This window comes from Hyperolius riggenbachi, chromosome 1 (genome assembly GCF_040937935.1).
Source record: "Hyperolius riggenbachi isolate aHypRig1 chromosome 1, aHypRig1.pri, whole genome shotgun sequence".
NCBI classification, from domain to species: Eukaryota; Metazoa; Chordata; class Amphibia; order Anura; family Hyperoliidae; genus Hyperolius; species Hyperolius riggenbachi.
In genome coordinates, this window is record NC_090646.1 from 130,860,175 (window position 1) to 130,881,743 (window position 21,569).

The window sequence follows — 21,569 nt, forward strand, 5'->3', positions numbered from 1 at the left end:
TTTCCCCATCTACACCTGGCCTGGTGCCCCAGCGATCCTGCACTGTTTCACAAGTGAGATATCAGAGGGGTGAGCGGTGTTACCAAGATGTGCCCAATATTGCCGGAGGCCCAGTACTTACAGGCAAGTTTTGGCAAGGATCCAAACCTTTTGTTTGCTGTCAGGTATCCTGTAGGGAAGAAGAAATGATTTGATTAACATACTGCATAATTCAGGAGGCAAAATATCACATTTTGCCATACTTGGCGATAATAATCAGCGCCACAGAATAGGTTGGCGCTTTTTAAATCAATAATAATACCAAACCTGAAGAAACGAGGCCCTGGGTGGCGATCATACTACCCAAAGACAGAGGCAGAGCTGCAAAAAGAGAAACAAATGGCTTACAAGTGTTCAATTGTCATTGCCATCACATCCAGTTATCTGTTAAAAAAGAAAAACAAAAAAAACAAACAAAACACTTGGCTCAGTAAGTTTATTTACAAGGAACAGTGCATTACAGTACTGTATAATGTAACGCATCACATACTAAGTGGGTTTACTAGAAAAAAAACAAAAGGGCTCCTGACAGGTGCATTTATTTGAAGGTAGGAGAATGTAAAAAAAATAAAATAAAAAAAAAACACACACAAAACAAAAACACGTATAAACGCATACACTATTTGTGTTCACTATAATCAAGTAGCTAGTATGCATACCTATGAAATCGCCGCTGTGAGACCAATTTACGGTTTACCCTGGTCCTGCACAAGTCCCGGCGGTGTTTATTACTATTCTCCCTCCAGGTCGACGTGGATGGTGGGGGATGATGTAATTCGGCTTCCAGCTATTGCTGGCGGCCGAATTACAGTGTTTTAAAAGTAATTTGAGCTCAGTCTTGACGGCACCCAAATTACTCACAGTGTGCCGCTATAGAAATAATTTCTATTACAGCCTTTGGCAGCGCCGCCTGCCCCCCAAGTCTCCTGCACGGTTTTAACAGCGCTCGCCTACCATACTGCGCTCACTCTGGCCTAACATCTGTATTCTGTAGTGAGAAAAGATAAAAGCTGTGCTGGCACCTGTGATGCCCCATGTAATGGCGTTATCTGGTGAGAACGGCTGACCCATGCGTATTGCAATGTGCATTGACTGGGTCCACACAAGTTGTATCCAAAGAAACTTGGGGATTGCCAATTCACATAAAGTATCTTGGGAAGCGGGATCGTTAAATACTGGCTCTGTTACATTTTTAGGAAATTTGGCCTAATTTTTTTTTTTTTTTGTAACACTATATTCAAAATAACAATAAGTGTACAAGACATAGAATGCAGTTGGAACTATAGAACCCAATAGGTATAAAATGTACAGAAGTAGCGTTTAACAACATCTTCAGTCTGGGGTATCAGACTCAGGCAAGATCCCTGCAAGTATATTCTGAGGTCAGGGAAGGACCAGGGAAAGTGGAGTCCATATTGTGGTTAGAGTTCAAATAGAGAGATAAAAGTTGAGTAGAATTGTCTTTGGGTCCATGTAGACACATAAATTGAGAACAATCGATAGGCAAGCGTATGGTTCTATAGAGAATATATGGGAAAAGTTGAAAAAGGCTTCATGTTCCAAAGGGGAAATTCTGAATACTGATATTAAAACAGGGAGGGGGGGAGGGGTTAAATGGAGTAGGGTAAGGGGGGTAAGGGGGGGAAAGGTCAAAAGGATAGTGGGGGCAGGGAAAGAGGGGGGGAGGAGGAGATTAGTAAGACAGTGTTCAGATAACTCATCGAAATGTAGCTAAGGGAAGGGAAAGGGCCTAAAATTTGTAGAGAATAAAAAAGGGGTGCGGGGTAATTATTGCAGCTATCTATTTATAAAGGGACAGGTACCCTGGAAGGTCAGGGGGGTAAATAATCGGATGTGGTAGTAGACCAGGGGTCCCAAACTCTATGAAATGAATCTTCGGTGTCTCTCAAGGAGGCCGTCATCTTTTCCATAGTTTTGACCCAGTTTATTTTTAGTTTAACATCAGAGATATTGGGAGGTGCTATATTTTTCCAGGCAGAAGCAATTGAAAGCCTGGTTGCAGTAAGGATGTGGGTAATTAGACGCATGGTATGTTTATTTACTCCTGGGATGGGTTTTCCTAGAAGCATGAAAGTCGGGTCTAATGGAACCGAAACTTTTGTTGATATTAGTTGGTGAATCTCTTCCCATAGAGTAGGGATTACTGGACAGTACCAAAAGATGTGTTCTAGAGAGCCTTTCTGAGAACAGCCTCTCCAGCAGGAGTCTGGTGTGTTGGGGTATTGTGATGATCGCTGCTGCAGCAGCTGTTGCTGGAAGTAGTAGTGCTGCAGCTCAGGCAGTTCTGATCTATTTCCATGCAAACTGCATAGCTTTGTCTGTCTTTCCCTGCTGTCAGCTTGTGACTGATTATCATTCACCTGTGTGGGAATCTGCATGTCTGCTCCCATTGGATGACCTCAGTATAAAGATCTGCTTCCTGCAGGGTTTCCTTGGGTTTTCATAGCTTCAGCCTGCCTCGCTGTCGCTTTAGCCCCCGATCGTGTTTCTTGTTAAAGATACTTTGCTGGTCTTTGCATCATATATTGGTTCATTGCCAATATATATGCATACCAGCACGTTTATTATTTTCCTTGTATTTGTGTTACGTTGATATATCAGTGTCGCTGATGTATACGTACACAAACTGTTTATATCCTGTGTGCAGTTAGTCAGCTTTCCAGCACGTTTTGGTAGGTTGCGCGTACCGTGACCACCCGTGCTGAGGTAGTTACCCTGCTCCTGGTTCTGTTTGTGGATTGCGTTCATCTCTGCTAAGAGATAACGAATCCTTCTGAATCCTGTTCTGTTACCGTTTGTGGATTGCGTTCATCTCTGCGAAGAGATAGCGAATCCTTCTGAGTCCTGTTCCCTGTGTTACTCCATTCCTAGTCAGCGTTCCTGCTTATGTCATATATCGGTTCATTGCCGATATATACATATGTTAGTCAGACGTTACAAATAGTTTCATTGATAGCTGTAATTGTAATACGCTAGGAAAACATACTTATTGTATATTTATCTGTGTTACGTTCATCTATCTTAATCCTGCTGTTTTCTGACTGTCCTGTCCTGTCTTTGTGAGGCACGCCATCGCCGCATCGCATTGGCTGCCTCATTCCAGTCTGTCTGGTTTTGGACGCTTGCTGTCGCTAAGTAGCCGCTAGCTAGCAAGCGTTCATTCTGTCTACCTGTCCTGATCTCCTCAGTTCTGGTTTGTGCGCTCAGCGCTACTTTGCGCTGAGACGTTATAACGAAAGCATTGTTTGTGGCTGTCAGATCTGCACCGGCTCTGTGCGCCACAATCTCCTATTGCAGTCAGTCCTCCCCTCCACTATACTAGGGATAGCCTGTTTCCTTGTGCTAGTGTGTGTACCTCCTCCACGTCAGCTCATGCGTTGCATGCTGACTGTGGAGAATACACCACCAAGCCTTACATTATGAAAACCCCATTACCAATCCCTATTGTGGGGGGAATTTCCAGAAATTATGACACTGTTTGTCAGGGGTCCTGCTCCTTTAAAAAATTTGAAAAGCTTGGTCCTGAAGTTACAGACAAATTTATATCAGAATTGGTTAAAGTTCTGGCCAATCCCGACTTTCGGGCTTCTGCAATTTCTACCTGGTCTGATTGGATCGTTTGTGCTCTTTTTAAGGGCAAACTTTTTGATTGGGCAATCGATGTCTTAGATCACACTCAGTTTAGACAAAGTCCTTTGCAATTTATAGCTTTTGTAATTCACAATTGGTTGCGCATAGATCCATTGCCTTTTCCTCTTAATGAACTCCTGGCAGCAGGCCAATCAGCTGCTCCTTCAATTGCTTGCAAGAATGAGCAGCAAGCAGAAAGTGTTACTGATAATTTTCCTGCAGCTTTGAATAAATCATCAAAAACCGCAAGGTCAAAGGCAAAACGCAAACGTTCTAAAAAACGTGTCCAATCTGCAGAGTCGTTATCCTTAGCGACTGAGACCTATAATGAGATTCTGCCATTAACAGATAATGAAATGCAATTGTCTTTCAGGGGAGTTAAATGGACTTATGAAACTACTAATGAACTTTCATCACTGGCTAGGGAAAATAAAGATTTTTGTTTAAAAGAATTATCTGAGTATGATTATGAGGAGATATTACAGAGTATTGAACAAATCAACTTATTTGTGAAGCAAGGAAAGTTTGCATACACTACAGTTAAACACTTGCTACAGGTATTAGAGATTCTTAAGAATAAGGAATCTGCCAATCACCTGCTAATTAACCCAATATATGTCCCTGCCACAATCATATCTGCAAACTGTGATCTGCCTGTTAAGTATGCTTGGAATCCTCCATTTGAGAAAGGAGAGATGGAAGCTCTGGTCAATGAATGGAAGAATGATTCAAGTTCATTTTGTCAATTTTACAGTGCAAAAGGTGAATTAGTATTGAATGCATGCATTAAGTCTGCCTATAACCTAATAAAAACTGGTGTGTGTGGGTATGACTTTGTGGCTCCATTGATCGATGTGTGGAAAATGATTTTGGATGATTTTTATGCGATTCAATCAGTTGATACCAGGGAAGACACACTGTCAATTGGAGACTGTCCCACTTCTCCAGTTACTGAGTCCCTGCCATGTTTTGTAAATGTTCCTGTAACTCCACCCTGTACCATGGATAACTCAGTGTTACTTCCCAGTAAAACAGAAGCCACTGATACTTTCTTAACTTTGCCCTGCACAAATTTCTCAGCAGAGAATCCAGAGGTCCTGCTGACTTCTGAGTCCAGCCTAGCCAGTACTCATGAGTCTTTGTTCAGTGAAACAGACACCAGAAAAATCTTGCCTGTCTCTGCAAACACTTCTGCAGAAATTACCCGTGTTAATAAAGTTCAACTCCTGTCTGATCCAGCAGATGCCAATAGATGCACTACATCAGTTTCCGAGTCCCAGCAATCCTGTCCAGAAATCTCAGAACCCCAGCATCTGAATTTTCCAATTTTACAATTGAATGGTGATTCAGATGCGCAAACATTGTGTCTTGATCTTCCTGTTTCTACACCTCGCTCTAGTTTCGTGAATAGCTCAGAGCATCTGCTCTGTGAACCTGAAATCGCAGAATTATTACCTTGTTCAGAAAATGTTCCAATAAATTTGCCCTGTACCATGAATTGTGCTGTAGATCTCTCCAATGAAACTCAGGTCACAGAATCATTATGCTGTCCAGCAGGTGCTTCCATGGTTTTGCCCTGCAATATGGACTGTTCAGTGATCCTGTCCAGTGAAGCTGTGGTCGCAGAGTCTTATGCTTCACCCAGTACTTTGGATATTTCAAACCCTCTAGCAGAAGGGTCTGAGGCACTGCTTACCTCAGTTGGTGTTGCAGTAATATTCACTTGTCTAGCAGCTGTTTTGGAATTACAGTCTGCTCTAATAAAACTTGATGAATTTCTGCCCAGCAAAGCAGAAGCCATTGAAATATTGTCCTCGTCAGCAAGTGTGTCAGATACCTTGCCCTGTACACAGTCTGATTTAACCAATGTTGTTGAGTCCCTCTCCAGTGTTGTAACAGCCGAGGAACTCCAGCCCTGTCCTCTGCATGTTTCAGAAGTCTTGCCCTGTAACATGGATAATTCTGATTCTCTGGTCAAAATAACAGAAGTCTCAGAATTTCAGTCTGATTTAGTAAGCATTCCTGAAACCCTGCCTTGTATCCTGAAAGATTCTGGTTCTCTGGCCGCTGTGGCAGAGGTTCCAGAGTCCCCTTCCTGTCCAGGGAATTCCTCAGTTTTGCCTAGTCCAGTGGGGGCTGCTGCAATACTGACTTGTTCTGCAGCGCCTCATGAGCTCCAATCCAGTATATTAAATGAGTCTCTGTCCAGTCCAGAGGTAGTTGTGGAGTCCCTATCTGGTTCAGTGCATACATCAGAAGATTTGTCCTGTCTTGTTAGTGCCCCTGAATCTGATTTGTTACTGACTTTGCTGGAATCAGCGACATCTAAGTCTGATCCTGCATTCTCGTGTAAAAATCCAGTAGTTGCGAAGTCTAGTCATGATGATTTTTTTTTTGGCCGGTCCTGGTTTTGGTCCCGTCTTGGCTGACCCTGAGGCTCACAGTTCCTTGACGTGCCCAGAGGTTTCTCTTGTGCCAGTGTGCCCAGATGTTCTTAGTGTGCCAGAATGCCCAAGTGTGTCTAAGGTGTTAGCGTGCTCTGATGCTTCCTTAGTGGGAACATGTTCTGATGTTGCCAGTCTGCCTGCATGCCCAGAGATGGTTCTGGTCCCTGAAAGCCCTGATATTGATGTTTGTCCTTGTGGCCCTGACTCGGGAATTGCCCTAGGTTCCATAGGGGTTCTTGATAGTTCTCCATGTGAGCCTAAGGGGCATTCTGACCTATGGGGATCTCTTTGGAGCTTCAAGGTGTTCTGGGAGGTCTCTGAGAAAACTTGTCCTGGTGCCTTGGACTGGTTCAACAGTGGGTTTTGTGTTGGTAAAGACAGTACCGGTGGGCATTGCAAAGGCTTTGGCGTTTCTGAACGGTTCCTGGAAGGCGGTGGGTATCGCTCAGGGAATTTCGGAGGGCTTTCTTCTGGAAATCATGGTTCTGATGGGTGTCACATTGGGGCTTGTAGTACTGATGGGCATGGTTCTGTAGGTTCTGGTTCTGATGGGTCCAGTCTTGTGGGGACTGATTCTGGAATTCGGTCTTGCCGGGCTGTCCCGGTCATCATGAATTATCAGTCGGACTGTTTTGTTGGGAATTTCAGTTTTGAAAAGCGTCTGGAATCCGCTTTTAAGGGCGGGGGTACTGTGATGATCGCTGCTGCAGCAGCTGTTGCTGGAAGTAGTAGTGCTGCAGCTCAGGCAGTTCTGATCTATTTCCATGCAAACTGCATAGCTTTGTCTGTCTTTCCCTGCTGTCAGCTTGTGACTGATTATCATTCACCTGTGTGGGAATCTGCATGTCTGCTCCCATTGGATGACCTCAGTATAAAGATCTGCTTCCTGCAGGGTTTCCTTGGGTTTTCATAGCTTCAGCTTAAGCCTGCCTCGTGTTTCTTGTTAAAGATACTTTGCTGGTCTTTGCATCATATATTGGTTCATTGCCAATATATATGCATACCAGCACGTTTATTATTTTCCTTGTATTTGTGTTACGTTGATATATCAGTGTCGCTGATGTATACGTACACAAACTGTTTATATCCTGTGTGCAGTTAGTCAGCTTTCCAGCACGTTTTGGTAGGTTGCGCGTACCGTGACCACCCGTGCTGAGGTAGTTACCCTGCTCCTGGTTCTGTTTGTGGATTGCGTTCATCTCTGCTAAGAGATAACGAATCCTTCTGAATCCTGTTCTGTTACCGTTTGTGGATTGCGTTCATCTCTGCGAAGAGATAGCGAATCCTTCTGAGTCCTGTTCCCTGTGTTACTCCATTCCTAGTCAGCGTTCCTGCTTATGTCATATATCGGTTCATTGCCGATATATACATATGTTAGTCAGACGTTACAAATAGTTTCATTGATAGCTGTAATTGTAATACGCTAGGAAAACATACTTATTGTATATTTATCTGTGTTACGTTCATCTATCTTAATCCTGCTGTTTTCTGACTGTCCTGTCCTGTCTTTGTGAGGCACGCCATCGCCGCATCGCATTGGCTGCCTCATTCCAGTCTGTCTGGTTTTGGACGCTTGCTGTCGCTAAGTAGCCGCTAGCTAGCAAGCGTTCATTCTGTCTACCTGTCCTGATCTCCTCAGTTCTGGTTTGTGCGCTCAGCGCTACTTTGCGCTGAGACGTTATAACGAAAGCATTGTTTGTGGCTGTCAGATCTGCACCGGCTCTGTGCGCCACAATCTCCTATTGCAGTCAGTCCTCCCCTCCACTATACTAGGGATAGCCTGTTTCCTTGTGCTAGTGTGTGTACCTCCTCCACGTCAGCTCATGCGTTGCATGCTGACTGTGGAGAATACACCACCAAGCCTTACAGGTATACTTTTGAGAGTACTTCTGGGGTTAGATACCATCTAAATAGAATTTTATATATATTCTCCTTTATTTGGGTGCATATAGAGGTGCGTTTGGCGTTCTCCCAGATATCTTCCCAATCCTCCCTGTCAATGGTGATCGAGAGCGCCCTCTCCCATTTTTTTTATATAGGCATGTGAGGGTACAAGATATCCTGAGTTGGATTGAAGGAGGGAATATATCTGGGAGAGGCGGCCAAATTTGGCCTATTTTAATAACGAGTTAGGCTTTGTTCCCATTGCGTTACGCTCACGTGGCTGTTCGTATTGGGTGGTTTTTGAAGCATTTTTTTCCGATTTCTGTGCGTTGGACATTTTTGTTAAGCGCTTTTCTAAGCGTTTTTGCAGAGCGATTGTGTTTTTTTTTCACTTCCTGACATCAGTCAGGAACTGAACTTTTTGATTGAAAAAAAAAAAAAAAAAAAAACCCACAAAGCGATTTTGTGAGCGTTTTGCGTTTTCCTATACTTTCCATTAAGGCGGATTCGCCTTAAAAATGGCCCATGCACCGCTTTTCTGAGCGGATCAGAAACAAACGGCTCAGATGTGAACTTTCTCATACAGCATCATTGCACAAGCGCTTTCAGGGCGATTTTGAAAAAAATCGCCAGCGCTTAAAAAAAAAAAAAGTCAGAAATGCCCCCTAGTCTAGTGTGTACGAACCCTTAATGAGTAACTGCACAATATTTGTTCGGTATAATCTGAAGATGAAAGCGTTTTGAAAGCTTGCAAAGAAATCTTGCAGTTAGTCACTCAAGGTATCACCTAAACAAATTTAGTTGGGTCTTTGGATTCTCTCCACAAAACACATACAACCGGTTTGTAAAAGGAGAGATATTTAGCTCTATATTCAGCAGGGCATCAGGATATTGTAATCCCCCAAGCAGGTAATATGGGTAGTCCAAATTAGAGGGGTCCTCAGAAATCCCAGTGTGGCCTGGTGCACACCAAAACCCGCTAGCAGATCCGCAAGATGCTAGCAGATTTTGAAACGCTTTTTCTTCTTTTTCTGTAGCGTTTCACCTAGAATTTTTGCGGTTTTCTGAAGAGTCTTTGGTGTAGTAGATTTCATATATTGTTACAGTAAAGCGGTTACTGAACAGGTTCTGTAACAAAAACTCCTGCAAAACCGCTCTGAACTGCCGTTTTTCAGAGCGGTTTGCATTTTTCCTATACTTTACATTGGAGGCAGAAACGCCTCCGCAATCCAAAAAAATGCCTAACCCCGGGAGTATGCGTTTCTGCAAATGCCTCCCACTCTGGTGTGAACCACCCCATTGAGATACATTGACCAAGCGTATCTGCAGCCGCAAGCGGCTGCAGAAACGCTCAAAAAGCCGCTCGGTGTGCCCCAGCCCTGCGTGTGGAAAATGGGTTTTGCGCCACTGCTTTAGAACATATTCCAAGGTTACACAAATGCTGAGGCTGGCACAAAGGGGAGTTCCACTCTTTGGCCTGGAACACACCAAAGGAGTTTTTCTGAGCGTTTTGAGTTTTTAAATCTGCTGCTTATGTTATCCTATGTGTCTGTGCACACTGGAGCAATGAGGTTTTGTAAAAAGCCCCATAACATTACATTGGGATTGGAAAAGGTTTCAAAAGCTCTTCCCAATGTAATGCTATGGGTTTTTTTTTACAAAACCTCATTGCTCCAGTGTGCACAGACACATAGGATAACATCAGCAGCAGATTTAAAAACTCAAAACGCTCAGAAAAACTCCTTTGGTGTGTTCCAGGCCTTAGTTTACCTGATTTTTCTATACCAGAAATGTGCCATAAAGACTGGGCACTCTGTACTGGCTGATCAAAGTTTAAACGTAGCTGGGACAAAGTAAAGAATGGCCAGGCTTCCCAAACATGCAAGAACACAGAAGTTACCGTAACTCAGCCCCACTTACAGCTAAAGTTTCAGGAAGTCCAGAACCATTAGGAAACCTATATATAAAGTTGCCACCATCTTTCACTGCATGTGGAAAATAAAAATACATATTCATTAAAGAAGTCAGTGACTGGCTTACCTCTGTACCAGAAGCTTTCCTCCTTGCATTCCTTCATGATTTTTCGCATTTCATCCCTTTGCGCTGGAGTAAAGGGACATTGCCTCTGTAGAGAAGCCAGATACATTGGGCTCTATTCACATAACTTCTCATAAATGACTTATCGCCTAATTAATAAATACAACCTTTCAGCACATTTACAAACAAAACAAATACTCAAAGTAAGTTGTTCCTGATTAACTTCATTTCAATATTACTTTTCTTACCTTAATTATATTTTTGCTCTTTGGGAGCTTAAGGGCTCGTTTCCACTATCGCGAATCTGCATGCGTCCAACGCATGCAGATCCGCACATGTAATACAAGTGGATGGGCCTGTTTCCACTGTAGCGTTGTTGAGGTGCGTTTTTTTCAGCGTGAAAAAAACGCACAAAAGAGCCAACGATTTCGCCTGCGTCGGGAATCCATGCGAATCGCCGCTAATGTATTTAATAGTAAAAACGCATGCGTTTGTTACATGCGTTTTTACCCGCGATTTCGCGTGCGATTTCGCACCTTTTTCAATTTTATTTAGCCCTGGCAGTGTCATGGTTAATTTCGCATGGCACCCTGCCATGCGAAATCGCATGCGAAATCGCGGGTAAAAACGCATGTGGAAACGCATCCGCATGCGTTTTTACAAGTGTCGGAATGCGGCCGAAATCGCGTCGCAACAGTGGAAACGAGCCCTAAAGGAAGCATCAGGCAAATAGATTGCAAATCTGATTTACTCACCTGGTGCTTTCTCTAGCCCCTGGCAGCTGTCTGTCCCTCGGCGAGAGCCCCGTTCGCAGCCGCCGGCCCTGGGTCCCAGCACGGTGCAGAGTACGGCCTCGAGGTTGTCCTTGCTGCACCTGCGTGAAGCGTCAAGCCCAGTAATTCTGCAACTGCGCAGTACTCCGCTGACAATGTGGGCTTGATTGACAGCGACGCTGCACGCAGGCGCAGTAAGGACGACCTCAAGGCTGTCCGCTGCACCGTACGGGGACCCAGGGCCGGCGGCTGCGAACAGAGCTCTCGCCGTGGGACAGACAGCTGCCAGGGGCTGGAGAAAGCTCCAGGTAAGAATATCAGATTTGCAATCTATTTCACTGATAATTCCCTTAAAAATGTACCATAGAGAAGGTGAAAACAGAGGAAAAACAGGTGAAAAGGCTTTGTGAATGTGTACTGGATAGTCATGATACAGGGTGACGCACAGAAGACCGGCCTAGCTGCCTGCTACTGTACAGATACATTGTACTGGATAGTCATGATACAGGGTGACGCACAGAAGCCCGGCCTGGCTGCCAGCCGCTTTACAGATACATTGTACTGGACAGTCATGACAGGGTGATGCACAGAAGCCCAGCCTGGCTGCTAGCCACTGTACAGATACATTGTACTGGACAGTCATGATACAGGGTGATGCACAGAAGCCCGGCCTGGCTGCCACTGTACGGGTATATTGTACTGGAGGACAGTCCTGATACAGGGTGACACACAGAAGCCCGGCCTAGCTGCCAGCCACTGTGCAGGCAGACTAGTCACCGTGCGCCTTGCACTTTCCCTGCTGTGTGTGTGGTCTCTGTCTTAAAGGACACCTGAAATGAGAGGAATATGGAGGCTGCAATATTTGTTCCCTTTTAACCACCCTGGCGTTCTGATTAAATCGCCAGGGTGGCTGCGGGAGGGTTTTTTTTAAATAAAAAACTGAAAGTTGGCTGCATGAAAGCCCACTAGAGGGTGCTCCGGAGGCGATCTTCCGATCGCCTCCGGCGCCCAGAATAAACAAGGAAGGCCGCAATGAGCGGCCTTCCTTGTTTTGCTTACATCGTCGCCATAGCGACGAGCGGAGTGACGTCATCGACGTCAGCCGACGTCCTGACGTCAGCCGCCTCCGATCCAGCCCTTAGCACTGGCCGGAACTTTTTGTTCCGGCTACGCTGGGCTCAGGCGGCTGGGGGGACCCTCTTTCGCCGCTACTCGCGGCGAATCGCCGCAGAGCAGCGGCGATCAGGCAGCACACGCGGCTGGCAAAGTGCCGGCTGCGTGTGCTGCTTTTTATTTCATCAAAATCGGCCCAGCAGGGCCTGAGCGGCAGCCTCTGGCGGTGTTGGACGAGCTGAGCTCGTCCAGACCGCTCAGCAGGTTAAACAATGCAAGTTTCCTGGCTGTCCTGCTTATCCGTTGCCTCTATTACCTTGAGGGCCCATTTCCACTATCGCGAATCTGCATGTGTTTCCTGCATGCAGATTCGCACAGCCAAAACAAGTGGATGGGCCTGTTTCCACTTGTCAGTTTTCCTAAGCGTTTTTCTGTGCAGGATTTTTCTGCACGGCAGAGCCCTCAGAATTCGCCTGCGTGTGGAATGCATGCAAATCGACGCTAATTTAATAGGGAGATCGTCTGCGGCTTTGGTATGCGAATTTTCATGCGAATTCGCATGGAAATCAATGGAAAAGCACACCGGCACTGCCATGGTTAAATTCGCATACAGCGTCATCCATGCGAATTTGCACAAAAATTTGCATTCAACCGGATGCGAAATTCGCATCCGCATGCAAATTTTTACCGCGGCGATTTGCACCGCACAAGTGGAAACGGGCCCTTAGCCATAGAACCTGAAAAAGCATGCACATCAGATGTTGGACAAGATTAGCTGCATGCTTGTTTCAGGTGTGGATTTAGATACTACTCGTGCCAGAATGATCAGCAGGACTGCCGGGCAACTGGTATAGTTTAAAAAGAAGTAACTATGGCAGCTTCCATATACGCCTCTCGCTTCAGGTTCCCTATAGTGCTTGTTTCCACTACACGCAGTGTGATCATCGCATCGCAGCTAAACCACCGCTAAGTCAAAGGAAGTGCTTCCATTGATGCAAATTACAAGACACGATGCGGAGCTGGGAAAATTATGGATAACATGATGCAGTTTTCCGCAGCATGCATCCAAGTCCTCATAGCCGCCAACAGGAAGCCGCATGACATCGCATTCAGTTGTCAGGACAACCAGAAGTACCTGTGGGGAGGGTGATGCGGCGGTCACTTCACATTATAAACGCCAGTGGAAACTGGCCCTAAATGAAGCCTGTTACACCTGCATCTGCTGCCATATGGCTAACACTCTCATAGGCAGATGCCGCCGAAACTAGCTTCATCAAGTCAGAAAAACCACTGGTGGCTGAAGTCTGCCTGTATGGTGGCGCACCTGGCAGGAAGCCAGGCCAGTCTTTTGTGCATCTCCTGTACAGCATACAAATACACTACACAGTGACATAACTATAATACACATAACTGTCCCTGGTGATTCTCTGTACCGCTTACGGAAATGCAAGGCTCCCCCCATTGCTCTCAGTTACAGTGCTGATCCCATACAATTAACAATGGATGAAACAACAGTGTTGCATGGAGGATAAATACACATGCAGCAGTGCGTTCTCAGAACATGGTGCAGTGCATTAGTGGGACCATCGGACAAGTGCTGTGTATGCACATTCATTGAACACAAACTCAGCATAGCAACGCATAAGTGTACACAAACCTGGCTTTCACACTATACACAATGAGATCGCAATGGTGGCAAAAACTGGCATTGTGCGTTCGGAGTGCCATGAGATGCATCTAGAAAAACAAAGTATGCCACATGCTGATGCACCAATGTGAATGTACCATAGATATCTTCCTTTGCCATGCAATGCAACGGATGCAGTGTGAAAGGAGACCCTTTGGTTCACTGAACCAGAATAAGTATACAGCCCATTTTCTGTGACTCCACTGGCTGCATGACAATTCCAGGAGCGATGCTGAGGCATACATGGCGTCCTGTGGTCAGGGCTTTTCAGCGCCCAGTGAGCCGATTGACGGCTTACTCTGCTGCCGCACAAATACTACTCCCCCTCAGAGTCGTCGCCACTTAAGAGGCAGAAGTAATTCGGAGTCTGGATCCCCAAATTACCCCGTGCGCAGGGCGTGGACTACAGCATTACTGCTATAGCTGTGCCAAGCTTTGGCTATGCGCGGTCTCACAGCAGGCGCTGAAAAGCCCTGCTTCAAATGCTGAGTGCTTTAAGGCCTGGAATCCACTTGAGCATTTTTTTTTTGAGCGTTTAGGGAACGCTTTAAAAATCGCTAGAGATTTCCCTAAATGCTTGTAAAGGGATGGGACAGATTACACTACAGCAATTGCGATTAAGGAAATTGCAATCACAGGACATGCAGCATTTTGGGAGAGTTTCCATTCTAATTAATTGTATAGGAGCAGGGAAATCGCTCCCAAAATAGCTTGCAAAGCGCTATCACAAATCGCTATCGCTTTGCGCTTTCTAGTGGGTTCCAGGCCTAAAACTGCTGACCTTGTATTCCTCAGTAGGGATAGTCAATGAGATGCAAATAATTCTAAGCAGGTCTATTCTATGGAGCTGAACCCCCCATCAGACAGAACTCTTTGCAAGATGCTGCACACAAAGATGCTGTACACATTCAAAATATCAGTATCTGCAAAAGATCTGTTCCTGCCAAAGATCCGTTCCTGCAAATTGCATTCATAATCTATGAGATCTGCAGATCATCATACACACCTTGTTTAACAGACAATCATCTGCAGATCTGAAAATCCATCCCGGTGGATCTGATCTGCAGATGAAGTGTTAAACAAGGTGTGTATGATGATCTGCAGATCTCATAGACTAGGAATGCAATTTGCAGGAACGGATCTTCTGCAGTAACAGATCTTTTGCAGATACTGATCTTTTGAATGTCTACAGCATCTTTGTGTGCAGCATCTTGCAAAGATTTCTGTCTGATGGGGAGTTCAGCTCCATAGAATAGACTGTGTAGAGTATGGCTCTCATACTGCATGGAAGGGGGTAAAATGGGTCTGTGGTCTTTCATTTTCCAAAGACTATGGTCTGATGTGAGTATGAGCCTTTAGCCATTACACATCAATTAATCATAACATAAATCTGGATTTATGCTACACTGCAATTCCAGGACAGTATACAGCCATTTACAGTTACACCCTCTGTATTGTTGTTCTGGCTATGGGGAAAAGGTTGCCTCTGAGGTTCAGTGCATGTGACAGTCTCAAAGTACAAAGGACACAGCAGATCATTACCACATACAGAGAGATGAAGTGTGTGACATGTTATAGCAGACACACACTGTAAAATGGATAGCCAGGTCTGGTGTGTGTGACATGCAGGAGGTAGCAGCTGTCACTAGCGAAGGCTGACTGTTTCTTTTTACCCACTTTTGTCCTTGTAGGACGGGTTCTGTGTATCGGTTAAATATTTACAAAGTGCTAAAATCCCCATTTCCTGTTTCATAGTTCATCTTTTCAGAGTAGATTCTGTTCAGTCCTGTCTACCTAGGCCTGTTTTCCTGAGATAAGCTATGTTGTAAAATACACTGGTATCAGTACAAACTTACTGCTGTACATTATTTGTATGCTTGTTTTAGAAATCACAACAAGAACATTTAAAAAGGAAACAAATTGAAAATAAACTGATGAGAAACAATTGCATCTATCCTCCTGTCCATAAAAATGATTTTCTAGACATCCCACTGTTTTATTTTGTTTTTTAAAAGCTATTTTTAAGCTTTTACTTTTTTCCCCCCATTGTCTTCAATGACACATGAATTTAAGTATACCAGAGCTAGCATTTAAGAACTATTGGCCCTTTTTATCTCTTTCCTGCTCTTAGAAGCCATTTTCTGCAAAGAAAAGGTTTTGTGGCTGTAATTCCTTAAATAAATAAATGTCACCTTGGTATTCTTTAAACAAGACCGATGTTTGGACAGCTAAGGTAATTTCCTTTATGCTACCTTCACAGCGTTGCAGGCTTGCGGCATAACAACAACTGCATGTGAATGCGGCTTGCTGCACGGCTATACACCACCAATAGCGACATTCACAGTGCAGTATAACGGTGTATGGTATGGCGTGGGGGGAATATGAATAAATAACCCTTTTCCCCCACACTGCCTGTTACCATTGCGGTATGACCATATAGGGCTCTATTCACAAAGAGGCAAAATTACCACAGCAGTGAGCAGTTATTAGGCAGCAAACAGTTGTGAGAGTTTGAGAGGCATTTCACTGCCTATCAACAGTCCATGGGAAAAGAGGCGCATGGAAAAAGAGGCCTACGGCTAATTTCACACCAGGACGTTGCGTTGGAGGGGGCGTTAAGGTCGCATAACGTCCCCCTAATGGAACGCCTGGTGGTGCTGGATCTGGACGTCAGAGTGAGCCGCGTTGTGCAGCTCACTCTGGCGTCAGTGATGCCGTGATGCGCACTCTTGTGCGCATGCGGCGTCACGTGGTCCCGCCGGCCAATCGCCGCACAGAGCGGCTGCTCCAGGAAGTAAACACTGCACGTCACAACGTGCAGTGCATATTAATTAGCCATGTGCCTGTCCGCTCTCCGCTCCTCCACAACATTACTGAGCATGTGCAAACAGTCTAACGCGGCCCCTCCCAGTGCACGTACCCTCCAGTCAACTGTCCAAGCTGCAAAAAGCCTTCTCAGATTTTGTCTGGAACCACAAACGCCCCAGAGTCGCCAGGCCGGTCCTTATGGCGTCAAGAGAACAGGGAGGCCTCGGCCTCCCTTGTCTTAAACACTACTACCAGGCAGCTCATCTACGACAACTGACTGAATGGTCGAGCCTAAAAGTTTTCACCAAATGGGCTCTAATCGAAGCAACTGACATACAACCCCTATCTCTGGCCTCACTAATTTGGGTAGACCCTCTCCCAAAAATATCCCATCTGACCCTCCTGCCCACCATCACCTTCACCCTCCGCCTCTGGAGATCTATCAAACCCACAACAAAACTCAAATCAAACCCTTCCCCCTTACTACCCATACTAGGGAACCCTGCTTTCCAACCTGGAATCTCACCCACTTTTATGGCTAGATGGTATCATATGGGCTACTGCAACTTGCATGACTGGACTGACTTTGCCACGGGCAAAATCTTAACCAGACCTAAGCTAGAGGAAAAAATAACTCTTACATCCAAAACTGTAATGGAATACAACCAAATTACCCACTTCCTCCATTCATACACTCACAAAAACTCCCCCTTACCCCATTGCTCTTCTTTTGAAAGACTGTGTTCCCATGGAGGCCACCAAAAGGGACTTATTTCCCAGATATACTCCCTCCTTCAAACTAACTCAGGAGCCTTAATACCCTCTCATTCTTACATGAAGAAATGGGAAGAGTCTCTCCTCACCTCTATTGACCCTGAGGATTGGGTAGATATCTGGGAAAACGCTAAACACACCTCCATGTGTACACAGATTAAAGAAAACATTTATAAAATTATATTTCGATGGTACCTAACCCCAGAAACTTTATCCAAAATTTATCCAGGCACCTCTGACCTATGCTGGAGAGGCTGCTCTCACACAGGTTCACTGGAACACATTTTCTGGTTCTGTCCAATCATAGTCCCCCTATGGAAGGATCTCCACCGCCTTATCCAAACCACTACTGGAGTCACAATACCATTTGACCCAGTAATCATGCTGCTAGGCAAACCAGTCCCTGAAATGGACAAATACACCTCACGCTTAATAACTCACATTCTGACGGCCTGTAGACTGTCCATAGCATCAGCTTGGAAAACTATGGCTCCCCCCACCATAACCGATATCAAAACTAAAATAAATTGGACCAAGAGCATGGAACAGATGACTGCTTCCTTAAGAGACACAGAATCTAAGTTCCACAAGATCTGGGACCCATGGTCTCTCTCTAACCCAGATCTCATGCCCCCATGATGGACCCTCCTCATACACCAACCCATAGTTCCTACATACCCCTCCACCTCCTCAAAGCAATAATCATCCGACTCAAGCCCTATCACATCCCCTCGTACATCCGACTCTTAAGCCCACGAGCGCTGCGCCTGACCCTCTCCCACTCCCCCCCACCCTCTCAACCTGTGCCTCTAGTTAAACATTAACCTGTCATCGATCAATGTTATCTGTTTTCTCTTTGTTCTCTTTAAATGTGATATATTAGTATGTTGTTCTACAGTAATTATAATAGGCAGTTCTCATCTGGACATTTTCTTTTGATCACATCCGCAGAGACTACTACACCCCCCTGAACATTGTTCTCACCTACCCTCAACCCCAAGAGATAATTGTCCCTCCCCTCTCTACCATTCCTCTCCAAATGTGATAATCCTCTTAGGATTCAAATATTAGAGTCCACCGACCTGGACTGAAGATATTGTAAACTACGCACTCCTTATATCCTTACATGTATCTCACCTCCTTGAGAATATTGTATCACACTCCTATGTACAATCTGCCTATCTGTATTACCATTTTTGTATCTTTAATACCTTTAATAAAAAAAAACTAGTGTTACGAAAAAAAACAGTCTAACGCGGCTCAGCCGTGTCTAAAGTACTGCATGCAGTACGTTGTCTTGTGACACAGCGTTACAATGTAACGCAACGTGGGCACTGTGAACAGCCCATTGATTTTTCATTACTGTGCGGTGGGCTGCGTTACAGGCTGCTCTAACGTGCGCCTGTAACGTCCCACTGTGAAACCAGCCTTAGGCCTCTTTTCCACGAACTGTTTCTAGGCAGTGAAATGCCTCTCAATGGGCTCTATTCTCAAAGACTTCCCGCATGCGGTAAAGTACATGCGGGAAGTTTGCGACCAAAACACCGTAAAGTTGACATTTTCAAAATGTTTTGCATGTTTTTTCCGCATGCGGGAAAAGTGAGGTAAAAGTGCGGGAAAAGTCGGTATTTTCCGCAATAAAAAAAATCAATTCTCAAAAATGTTCAGGCGCATCATTTCGTAGTTAATTACCGATTTTTTTATCACCTACAAGAAGTAGGTGATATATTCCGCATCCCATTGACTTTAATGAAGTCTGGAGGCTTAAGGGCTGTGCTTGCTGGAATTTAATTTTATTTGTTTTTAACACTTTTTTCATGCGACCTTTTTACCGCATGATTCCCACATGAATAATGGCTGTTTCCGCATCTGTTTTCCCGCATGCGGAAAATATTAGTGAATGTGGAAAAAATGCGGGGTTTACCGCTGGCGGGAATATAGCGGTAACATTTTGCAGAACTTTTGGCTCTTTGGCCTGGTGCACACCAAAACCCGCTAGCAGATCCGCAAAATGCTAGCAGATTTTGAAACGCTTTTTCTTATTTTTCTGTAGCGTTTCAGCTAGTGTGTAGCGGTTTTGGTGTAGTAGATTTCATATATTGTTACAGTAAAGCTGTTACTGAACAGCTTCTGTAACAAAAACGCCTGCAAAACCGCTCTGAACAGGCGTTTTTCAGAGCGGTTTGCGTTTTTCCTATACATAACATTGAGGCAGAAACGCATCCGCAATCCAAAAAATGCCTCACCCCGGGAGTATGCGTTTCTGCAAAACGCCTCCCACTCTGGTGTGCACCACCCCATTGAGATACATTGACCAAGCGTATCCGCAGCCGCAAGCGGCTGCAGAAACGCTGAAAAGGCCGCTCGGTGTGTACCAGCCCTTTGAGAATAGAGCCCAAACTCTCACAACTGCTCACTGCTGCCTGCCAACTGCTTGCTGAGCACACAGCTCAACAGTTCGTGGAAAAGAGGCCTTACTAATCTGATTTGAAAGACTGATAATTGCTGGTTTGACTGATTGATCACCTGTCAGACATCTGTGACCTGCTACAGGTATCTTATGCTTCATACACACTTGAGATAACAGTCTTTGGAAAAGCAAGATCACAGACCAATTTTACCCCCTTCCATGTAGTATGAGAGCCATACTCTACACAGTCTATTCTATGGAGCTGCACTCCCCATCAGATAAAATCTTTGCAAGATGCTGCACACAAAGATGCCCGTACACACTCAAAAGATCATTATCTGCAAAAGATCTGTTCCTGCAAAATATCCATTCCTGCAAAATGCAATGATAGTCTATGAGATCTGCAGATCCTCATACACACTTGGTTTAACAGACTTCATCTGCATATCTGGCAATCATCTGCAGATCTGAAATTCCACCCTGGTGGATCTGATCTGCAGATGATTGTCTGTTAACCTTCCTGGCGGTAATGGCTCATACACACATCAGACTATAGTCTTTGGAAAATGAAAGATCACAGACCAATCTTACCACCCTTCATGTAGTATGAGAGCCATACTCTACACAGTCTTTTCTATGGAGCTGAACTCCACATCAGAAAAAAATCTTTGCAAGATGCTGCACACACAGATGCTGTACAGACACAAAAGATCAGTATCTGCAAAAGATCTGTTCCTGCCAAAAATCCATTCCTGCAAATTGCAATGATAGTCTATGAGATCTGCAGATCATCATACACACATGATTTAACTGACATTCATCTGTAGATCAAGCAATCATCTGCAGATCTGAAAATCCATCCTGGTGGATCTGATCTGCAGATGAATGTCAGTTAAATCATGTGTGTATGATGATCTGCAGATCTCATAGACTATCATTGCAATTTGCAGGAATGGATTTTTGGCAGGAACAGATCTTTTGCAGATACTGATCTTTTGTGTCTGTACAGCATCTGTGTGTGAAGCATCTTGCAAAGATTTTTTTCTGATGTGGAGTTCAGCTCCATAGAAAAGACTGTGTAGAGTATGGCTCTCATACTACATGAAGGGTGGTAAGATTGGTCTGTGATCTTTCATTTTCAAAAGACTATGGTCTGATGTGTGTATGGGGCCTAAGCCCGAGCTGAGCTCGGGGTAAGCCGCCGGAAGGCACCGCTCAGGCCCCGCTGGGCCGATTTGCATAATTTTTTTTTTGCTGCACGCAGCTAGCACTTTGCTAGCTGCGTGCAGTGCCCGATCGCCGCCGCTACCCGCCGCTATCCGTCGCGCCGCAGCCGCCCCCCCCCCCCCCCAGACCCCGTGCGCTGCCTGGCCAATCAGTGCCAGGCAGCTCTATGGGGTGGATCGGAATCCCCTTTGACGTCACGACGTCGATGACGTCGGTGACGTCATCCCGCCCCGTCGCCATGGCGACGGGGGAAGCCCTCCGGGAGATCCCGTTCTTTGAACGGGATCTCCGGCGGCGATCGGAGGGGCTGGGGGGATGCCGCTGAGCAGCGGCTATCATGTAGCGAGACTTTGTCTCGCTACATGAAAAAAAAAAAAAAAAAAAAAAATTAAAAAAAAAAAAGATTTGCTGCCCCCTGGCGATTTTTTTGCAAACCGCCAGGAGGGTTAAACCAACCGTGTATGATGATCTGCAGATCTTATAGACTATGAATGCATTTTGCAGGAATGGATCTTTTGCAGTAACAGATCTTTTGCAGATAATGATCTTTTGAGTGTGTACGGGCATCTTTGTGTGCAGCATCTTGCAAAGATTTTATCTGATGGGGAGTGCAGCTCCATAGAATAGACTGTGTAGAGTATGGCTCTCATACTACATGGAAGGGGGTAAGATTGGTCTGTGATCTTTCATTTTCCAAAGACTTTTATCTCAAGTGTGTA

The 21,569-nt window shown here is 45.1% G+C and overlaps 1 protein-coding gene across 2 annotated transcripts in view; it reads right to left on the reverse strand.

The window, feature by feature from the left end:
* OCIAD2 (OCIA domain containing 2) overlaps positions 1–21,569 on the reverse strand; it is a 41,641-nt gene that overhangs the window by 15,723 nt on the left and 4,349 nt on the right. The window contains exons 2-4 of one of the 2 annotated variants that reach the window (XM_068268341.1): positions 10,062–10,146; positions 307–360; positions 122–169 (exon numbers count right to left, since the gene is read on the reverse strand). In XM_068268341.1, the coding sequence (XP_068124442.1) occupies positions 122–169; positions 307–360; positions 10,062–10,146 (187 nt within the window). Of the gene's footprint in view, positions 1–121; positions 170–306; positions 361–10,061; positions 10,208–21,569 lie in introns of both variants that reach the window. The other variant, XM_068268350.1, reaches the window with a different exon arrangement.